Here is a 10069-nt window from a genome sequence, read left to right as displayed (position 1 = left end):
TATTAGTTATAGTCTATTTCATACCAATTATGGACGAGATAGGCTAGAACATGAATTATTACAAATAAAGATAATAGGTCTATTGTTACTTTTGTCATTGATATTTGATTGTTTTGACATGATTCTGTTCTGAGGTCCTGCCTGGGCTGCTGTAATATAGCTACGGAGTGTAACATAAGACTGTTCCCTCCTGTTTATTAGCTGGCCAATCAGAGCCCGATACTGCCTCCCTCTTCACTAGACTACTATTTAGCATCTGAAACTGGGATAAAGTTTTCCCCAAAAAATTGGGGGAAAACTTCCTGCGAGAGAAGGACTACCTCAAGCGTAGGTTTGAAAGTATCCTACTCCCAAAACGTTTAGAACATAATAGTCGTAGAGTAAGACATTATTTAAAACCACTTTCTGTCGGTGTCGGCATATTCTGATATATTTTGTAACCACAGCTTCAAAAGTGGAGACCGTTTTTTCTTTGCTATCCTTGCATTTCTTTAAACGAGAAATGGAAGAGGGCTCAAGTTCTCCCGTCTCCCCAATGGATAGCCTACTGACCAGTGAGGATGAGTTGGACAGGCAACAGAAAAGATTTGGAAGGAAGAGGAGACACAGTAAAAAGTCGAGCGAGGACAGCTGTCCGGGTAACGTGAAACGGGGCAAAAAACCGAGTCCGAGCAGCAGCACTCAGTCCTACGAGGAGTTGCAGAACCAGCGGTGCCTGGCCAACGTCAGGGAGAGGCAAAGGACACAGTCGCTCAACGAAGCCTTCTCGTCTTTACGCAAAATCATCCCCACGCTACCCTCGGATAAACTGAGCAAGATCCAGACACTAAAACTGGCCTCTAGATACATAGACTTCCTCTATCAGGTGCTGCAAAGCGACGAGATGGACAACAAGATGTCGAGCTGCAGCTATGTTGCGCACGAGAGACTCAGTTACGCTTTCTCCGTGTGGCGGATGGAGGGCGCGTGGTCAATGTCTGCATCTCATTAGCATCCAAAGCCCTTCACTCAATGCCAAAGCGGTAGGTGGTACATTCAGCGTTACCTCTCATGCGAAAATACGAAACAAAACATTTTGCTAGTCCGAAATGATTAGTGGTATTAGTAGGCTATTATGCATAATAGCCGTGAACACAAGAGTAGGTTGTTTTAGGGCGAACACAAGAACCTGACATAGTTTGTAGGTTGTTAATGATCCTGATAAAATATGTTGTGGCTTGAGCTAAAAGTCAGCGTCAGGTCAACTATTGCACAAATGATCTGAAAGCGAAACTATTTCCCCTTTACTATAGTGAATTATGAATGAAATAAGTGTAGTTTATCCAATTACCCAGTGAATGTTCATGATAGTCATCTGGGTAGCCTTATACAAATAACATTCTTTAACATCCATGCCATGGCATCTGCATCTTGCAAACATTTCACCAGCACGCGCGCAGAAGCGCATGTGGATGACCTAAGCACGAGCCAGGTTAATACACAGTTAGACAAGTTCTCCATCAGCATTGCCTGACAACACCACTGCTAATTTAGAAGAAGAAAATAGGCCTTCTGAAATGTTAGTGAGGGTCGTTGAACGCTTCATTTACAATGAGAATACGGCTGCTGTTTGATTATAGACATGGGAACTTGGTGTTCTGAATGTAGCCAAAATAATGTTTTTTGGAACATGTTTTACTTGCCAAACACTGGGGTAGCAACCAAAGACGACTTTAAAAAATGCCTAACTGACACTGGGGGAGTGAAATGGTTGAAACGTCAGTTTTTTTTTCTTGCTGTGAGTGCGTGACAGCTCGAAAACACGTTCAACTCTGCAGTGAAATGTCAGTCTTGCATTTAATCCTTGTCCGTTCTTGACGACTTTTTAAGATGCGAGGCCTCTGAGGCCTATGGCAGATAGAGGGGTAGGCCGCATCAAAACGCAGCAGCCTTGAACAGCCTACCACGGGCAATTCACATTCACAATGGAGCGCTTTCCTGTATGGGGACCGCAGGAATAGCAACGCTCGACTTGGGCCGGAGAGTTCAAAACCAGCAGTTTTTTATTAAAGATGCGAGCGCATTGAGCGTAGTGGGTATACTGGCGGCAAGTCAAAAATGGCTACGGTCATTTAAGAGTTTCTAGTTCCCTTATCATTGCACAGCGTTACCCAACCGTTGTGCGTCTTTGAGCTGTGAAGCAAGCCATTAAAGCTAATTTATGCATGCCACAAAACCATCTGATAGTGCATTTGTTTTCTTGTCTTGTGCCATTGGTTTAGGCCTAATTTAATTGTAGAAGCCTAGTCTAATTCTAATGTACAGTTTTGTACAGAGAGCCTTGCAATTTGCATAGGCCAAAATGTTAAAACAAATGTAGGCTGCTGCAAAAAAAAAATGGGGGGAAATTCTTAATATGCCTACATCTTTTTAACAGATTAGCTATACGACTTTTTAACAGATTAGCTATAGGCCAAAATAGTATTTATGCTCTGAATAGTAGCCCACCAATTTTAAGTAGGTTACTGATGTCTTGGAACAGGAGTTGGAACAAAACATTTTATTCCGTCAAAGAAACATTTCCAGTTAAATAAAGCCTGATTTTGGTTTGTTTAGTTTCCATGGACTGGTACCAGGAAGTTTACAGACCGCCCACTCGTATAAAACAGATATTCTGTAAAGAGGACAAATAAACTACACTATGGTGATTTAAAAGTGGCCTTTCTCGAACTTAACCGGACGTCTTTTCCGTATCCAATTCTGCTGTCAATGCTGTTTTGGGTTTCATTCGTCTGTGTGGAATGGCAAAGAAAAGCAAGTGAGAAAGCTCGTCTTAAAATTAATTTGTAATCGTTAAACGACATTTATAAAATAAACTTCGCCAATGTATGCGGCAGAAATCACGAGGCCTATATTAGTCTACTCGAATTGATACTAGTGACACGTGCATTGTGCTATTTGATAATGTAATCAGCATAGCTGGTTTTTCTTAAACTAAATCAAACAAATCCAAATGTATTTAACCCCAAAATATCTGAATATCAAATTGTAGTCTACTAATATTTACTAAACGAATTCAAGAAACAAAACGGCCATTTAAATCTAACAGGCCTTACAAACATAATTGCTGCATTTAAGCTTTGCCTCGTAAATGACAGAAAGAAAATGCAATAGCCTACTATGAATTTGGAAATTTGCATTTACATAGTCCACATTATGAATATTACCGCATAAATATTTCAATATTCACTCATCCATATAAATGAAAACATCCTAAAACAGACAGGTGCTCATATCCCCTGAAGTCTGTTTGGCCTGCTCATATATTTTTCCAGTGATGCAATTACATAGGCCACTGTGGTTTATGCATCACATTTAAAATGAAATCCCTTTCCGTTGTTCACATATGGTTTCACTCAGGTCCAAATCATTGTTTAATTAAGGACTTCCCATGCCAGTGATCGTGTGCCACCCTTCAGGCCAATAGGCAACGCACTGTGTCATGGCTAGCCTATAAAATCTCTTTCGGGAATTAAGTGCAATAAAGCTGTGCATGCAGTGTATTAATAATATTGCTATTGCTTGATAATGTATATGCATTGTAATCTGTAATATTGGTAATTGCCGCTAACATTTTGTTTTCTTTCTTCCCCTGATAGACTGTTTACTTCTACAAAGTATGAAGACACCAAAGGATCTATTGAAGAACCCACGAACCTCAGAAACGTGGTCAAGAGGCATAATGTGGTGCACAACTCTCCTGGAGTGCTTTGAGTGCAATTACCTAACACTTGGAAGAGTGTGAGAAGGAGTGAAGATAACCCGAAAAGTTGCATACTCAGACAGTGTTGTAAGACGCTTCTCGTGTCTACTGCTGGCGCATTATAATGTTGTTTTAATGTCGGAATGGTGATGAGAGTAGGAAAAACCATCTTTTATCTTTTTGGGGAAATTATATTTCGTTCTGTTTGTAAAATCTCAAAATAGAAGTATATATAAATGTTTCGTATTGTACATAGGCCTACCTGTTTGTATATTCAGCTTGTAAAGGGACCAATGCAATTTAGAATACGTTCTTGAAGTATGCTGCATGGATTTATCCAGATTTGACTTATAAGCAAGTCTTTCAACTCTGTCCAATGTACATTTTTTTTAAACTTATTTATTAAAACACATATTTTTGAACAATGTAGTTGAGCCTTTTGATTTATGTTTCCATAGAATACCATAGCATACCCATTTCAGATAGAATATGTGGTATATTATACAACCTGTAAAAAATATATATAAGGCAATGTTTATATGACTCCCTTTCAAACAGCCCCTTATTTACCACTTTCTTGTATGGTATATCCCTTTTATACATATCAGTGGGTAATAGGCAAATTGGTAGGGGAGGTGGGAGGGGGGTGTTGTTTACCCATGGAGGCTGTTTCATTTCAAATCAGGGAGGTATTAAACAATGGAAGTGTTAATGAATTTACCTGCAAAAAAGTGTAGAATCGTTCACACAGACCTGATACCTGGTATTTTGGTTACAGGTTCTGTGAAAATGCAAAAATCAATTAGGTGTTTTTGTATCCGTACCCATTTCAGATATACAAAAAACAGGTATTTAAACGCAGGCATGGGTAAAATAGTGGGATTTCGGTCTGCATGAAAAGGTTTTAATAATATAGGTTACATCCCCTCTATTTCGATGTAAATAATTCCAGTTTGGCACGCAGTAAAGGAATAATCTAAGATTAAATAAACTGATGAAAAAACATAGGCCTACCTTTTTTTCTCTTGATATTTTTCCATTTTGTTTGAGCTTTAATTTAGAAAATAATTGCATAATTCATTTGTTATTCGCTGGCAGTGTTTATGTAAGCGTCTCTTCCACGTTTTCTCCAGATAATCTCATAGACTAGGCAAAAAACAAACACCCCTTTCAGTGCTTATTGTAAGATTTGATTTAGGTTTTCTTTCCCTGCTCTTGTTGTGGAAAGAAATGACCAGCTAAAAGCCGTCATAAAACCGCAGGGCTTCATTAACAGCGGGGGAAATTCGAGCCATTTTTAAACCAAAGGCATATAAAGGCTTATCCGCCTTAATAACAACGTAATAATTTAAATAGCGATGCCTTGAGGGGAATTCTTTAATGAGCAAAGGACCCCGAACAACCGCAGAAATAACGGCAATAACTATGGCGCAGCTTTTAACTACCGGGGCTAGTTAACTTTTCGTTTCAATCTAACACCCACACCATCAAAGCATAACATTTTTGCATTACATTTTTCCAGACTTGGTGAAGATATACATCTCAAAAAAAGTGAAAGGACCTTATTGTCAAATATGAACACAATGCGCACACATTGGGGTCACTCACTGTTGAGGGTGTTGGCATTCACTCCATTTTGAGAAACCTTTGTTACAATGTGGCTGCTGTTAATGTGTTGACTATTTTTGGCTTGCTTGCCTTTTGTGAGTATGTAGGCCTATGGTCATTTTGAGAAAGGTGACTTCCAAAAACGTTCCATTTCACTGCAAGCGTCTTCAGCAAATATCATGAAAAATACTTGGAAAATAGAAAACTCACCTATTGTGGTTAATGATGTTTAGGCATGTGTAAGACAAATTCATATTTTGAAGCCTAGAAGCCGGACTGTAAGCTACTGGCAGAAACATGCTCCAAAAACCTGGATAAACTTGATTAAGATGAGTGTTCAAATCCTTGTGGAGGAAATCTGGCAGCGTGTTTGAAGTGGAAGCACCTGCGATGGACTGCAATATATATATCATCCAGTTGTGATGCTCTTGGAGGCTGCAGTAGGCTAGCCTATAGTCTACTCAAATAGGAAGCTGTGGCGTGAAGTCACACAGGCCTAGGCTATTCCCCATACTCGCACCTGCACAATATCCAATAGCCCTAGGCCTATATTCATTGCATGCACCTGTTCTGATTCATTAAAGCACCAGTAAGAAACAAGCTTTTTACTATTTTTAACATGTATTTTATAAAAATGTATATTTATCAATTTGTAAATTAACAATAGCACAGATGTTTAGCCTTCTTCTAAATCATGTTTTCTATCTTACCGAAAAGGGGTGCAACTTTCACTGGGGACAGGGGGGACATGACCCCACATTCTGAAATTGCATTTTTAGTTTTTTCATTGCTCTGTGATACAAAACTAGCTATATGTCAGGCAGCATATGGAAATGTTTTGTAGCCTTTGTTTTGTCCCATTTCAACAGAAGTACGTTTGATGATGTACCATTGAACCATTAGCTAGCAAAGCTAGCCAACAGTTGGCTAACGTTAGCTAGCGCACTAACTTTAGCTATTATTTTTGCCTCAATCCCACTAGACCTAAATCAAACGATGAAACCAGCGACCAAACAATTGAAGATCAATATTCAGACGTTTTATTTTAGCTCAATGTGAGTTTTCATTAGTCAGTAAAGCAATGCAACATTATTGATCTGTCAGTTTCCCTAGCCAATTCCCTACTTTTCACACTGACATGGTATAAACAGCTCAACAGGCTTCAGTGTCATGGGGCACAGTCAGTACACAACAATATGCTCATCATGTCTTAGCAGGATCAGATGGTAACAGGTGTCCCCCCAGGGTCAGACAGCCAGGGAAGACAAGTCTCCAAAGCTCAGGTGAACTTTTAAGTATATTATAACAATCAGTGAATGGACACAAAGTTCCATCTTGAGTTGGGTAGGCTACAGTCTGGGGTCTGGGAATAATTGTAATTTCAATTGTTGAGCCATTGATTCTATTCATGGTTAATATAATGTATAAATGTACACCAATGTAATTCTTTGTCATGCCTCATCTGAGCAGGATCAGATGGTGACAGGGGCCTTATCAGTGTCAGGCAGCCAGGGAAGACCAGTCTGTGATGGAGCTTAGGTGAATTCTTGCAGCAACAACACTATTTTCTCTGTGCAGCAAACAGTGGACAAGCAAGAAAGCTTCAACGATTTAAACTATTTTAAGGCAGTCTGACAAAAGTCGAAAGTTCATTTCCAAACTGTCTTTTCCTGATGACACAAAACATGTAAAACTAAAATTTGAGGAAGACATGGGAGACGCTATTGATGATGACGAATGGATACAGATGCAGTTTAAGACCATCCATAGATAGTTCTATATGCCAGTGAAATGGAATATCATCCACACAGAAATGTAATGTCTCTGCTGGAGGAGAAAAACACAAAAGGGGACATGTTTGTATATGGTATACAAGGCTTGTGTCTTGTGAAGGCTGGCTGAATTCTACCAAAGAGTATGTTCTTCTATTTTAGGATGTCTGCAGATTGTCCCTTCAACCTTTTTTTGTTTGCTTGGAAATGTTGATACTGGAGACTGTTATCAGAGGAAACGGTGTAACCTAGCATTTACAGTGGCTAAGAAATGCATTGCCATTCATTTGAAGGTTGGTTATCCTCCCACAATGGGTGGAAGAAATGTCAAGTTATGTATCAATAGATTTGATTTAATACAAGAATAAGGGTATACTGTGCAACTTTCATAAGGTCTGAATGCTTTATATGGAATGCAGTACAACAAAAATGAGTCTGTATTGAAAACATGCCCATGTCAGGGAAGATAACTATTTAGGCAATCCCTAGCTGCTGGGCTGCTCAGTCCTGGTCCTGTGTTTCTGAAATACGCTGGTTATCACTCTGGCCTTGGCCTAACACCTGAAACCAATAGTGAATGTTTCACTAAGATCCTAAAGATGAGTGGGATGTGTTGGGTTGGGCTGCTGCAGGGCCACTAGGGGCAGGACGGGCTGACCCAGCTATGTTGTGTGCAAGTAAAAAGAGCTCTACAGTACTATTAAGCCTATGATATTAATTATATGGAGGATGTACTGTTTCTGTGTGTTAATGTGTAGGTGTATGTGTGTTTTTATAACACTTTTGTTTTCCAAACCATTCCTTGAGAAATAAAAAAAAAGATGGGAAGGACGTTGAGAGAGTTGAGTTATTGACTAGACTGGTGGGGTTTGGACGTGCAGGCGGCTCAGTCTGGGTCGGCGGTCTGGCTGAAATTTGATATAAAGGATGTCTTAACAAAGACAATCAAAAGTCTTTGTACTTTATTTGTAAGAGTTGTTCCATTTTTAGGCTATTGGTTAAAGGTGCAACACAATATTGATGATTGAATTATCATTGACCCAGTTCAGTCTTATGAATCACTTAAACATATTTAATAATGATCTCCTACCTAGCTTTATGACTGGGCATTTTTGCTTACTTTATGTAGTTCTAAATAGAATGGCCATGCGTCATATTAGATTGTGTAGAAATTAGCTTTAGATGCCCCCCAAAATGGGAGTACCCCCAGAACCCCACCAAGTTAAACCCCCCCACTTCTAAAACTAAAGTTGCACCCCTGCTTACCAATGATGAAGGCTTCATTTCAGCAATGGATGGGCGAATAGATTTGAAATCTCTATGACGAATTTCAATCTACTTGTTTCAGGGTCACTCTCAGATATAAAGTGGCAATTAAATGATACATTTAATATGGTAGCAAGTGACATTGATTAAACTCTAGAACAAGTCAGGCATGGGAGTTTATGGAATGGAAGAGTTTATAGATGGATAACCTATATCCAAGTAGCCTCTATGCACTTTATATCTTGCAAGTGTGGAACTAATCTTGGCATAGGTGTTAAGGTTTTCTTCCAGTGAAGGAGAGGACCAAAATGCAGCGTGGTTATTTTGATTAATCTTTAATAAAAGATAAACACAAACAAAACAAGAACCGTGAAAAACCTAAACAGCCTATTCTGGTGCAAACTAACACAGAGACAGGAACAATCACCCACGAAACGCTCAAAGAATATGGCTGCCTAAATATGGTTCCCAATCAGAGACAACGATAAACACCTGCCTCTGATTGAGAACCACTCCAGGCAGCCATAGACTATTCTAGACAACCCCACTAACCACAGTCCTATGACCTACAAAAAAAACAAGACAAAACACACCACATAAATAACCCATGTCACACCCTGGCCTGACCAAAATAATAAAGAAAACACAAAATACTAAGACCAGGGCGTGACAATAGGCCTACATGTAGAAAGGCTATAACTGGGCCTATTAGTTTGTCACAAAATTATTTTTCAACATTACATTAGATTAAATTCAATTTAAAAAAATTGAGATAATTTATTCAATTATTAAGGCTATTTCCTTGCACTAAAAAGTTGAACTAATCAAATTCAGGAAAGTTAGGCATTGATGTAAATGAGAGCAATAGGACAAGGCAGTCTTGTTGGTAGGCCATGCATTGTAGTTGTGGGTGTAATGGAGGACGTCCAGGTGGCGATATGAGTAGGCCTACGAGGACCATTTCGACCTAGTTCGGCCATCGGCAGTGACAACGGGCTCATTGTCCCACGCTCGCACAGTATGGTAAATCGTAAGTGTTTCCCATAAAATCTGTGGGGTTGATGCTGTATGACTTAAAGGTCCAATGCAGCCGTTTTTATCTCAATATCAAATCATTTCTAGGTAACATTTAAGTACCTCACTGTGATTATTTTCAGTTAAAATTATCAACAAGAAACAACAATTTATTAAGAGCAATTTCTCAAGCAATAATTTTGCTAGGACTGTCTGGGAGTGGTCTGAGGGGGGAGGGGGAAACTGAAAATGAACTGCTATTATTGGCAGAGGTTTGGAACTCTCTTTCTTAAATGGGGGGGTTCTACTAAACTAAAATATGAAATTGTTTAAAGATGTTCATACCAAGAATCATTTAGCTATTTGATTTAGAATTTTAGGACCCCTTTAGGGATAAAAAAAAATATATATAAACAAATGATTTTATCAGACATTGAATTTGCCCATAGAAACACATTGAATAATAATTCATACATTGAAAAAAAACAAAAGGAAGTTGTTTTAAAGTGTCGGTCCTGCATCTGAGAGATTTTTTTTACCTATATTTAACCAAAACATTTTTGCAGAAAACACTTCCATACACTCTCTTGGCCTTCTCTCAACCAGCTTCATGAGGTAGTCACCTGGAAATAATTTCAATTAACAGATGAGCCTTGTTAAAAGTTAA

At 38.9% G+C, this 10069-nt stretch overlaps 1 protein-coding gene across 1 annotated transcript; it reads left to right on the top strand.

Annotated features, from left to right (window-relative positions):
• The first annotated feature begins 337 nt into the window (after window positions 1-337).
• Window positions 338-3858, top strand: LOC139405997 (twist-related protein 2-like). Its single transcript, XM_071148454.1, has 2 exons — window positions 338-1022; window positions 3639-3858. The coding sequence occupies exon 1, from the start codon at window positions 503-505 to the stop codon at window positions 989-991; it is 489 nt and encodes a 162-aa protein (XP_071004555.1). The 5' UTR covers window positions 338-502; the 3' UTR covers window positions 992-1022; window positions 3639-3858.
• The last annotated feature ends 6211 nt before the right edge of the window (window positions 3859-10069 follow it).

The sequence above is a fragment of the Oncorhynchus clarkii genome, chromosome 3 (genome assembly GCF_045791955.1).
Source record: "Oncorhynchus clarkii lewisi isolate Uvic-CL-2024 chromosome 3, UVic_Ocla_1.0, whole genome shotgun sequence".
NCBI lineage: Eukaryota > Metazoa > Chordata > Actinopteri > Salmoniformes > Salmonidae > Oncorhynchus > Oncorhynchus clarkii.
Note: the sequence above shows the minus strand (reverse complement) of the source record. Positions and strands in the feature narration are given on the sequence as shown.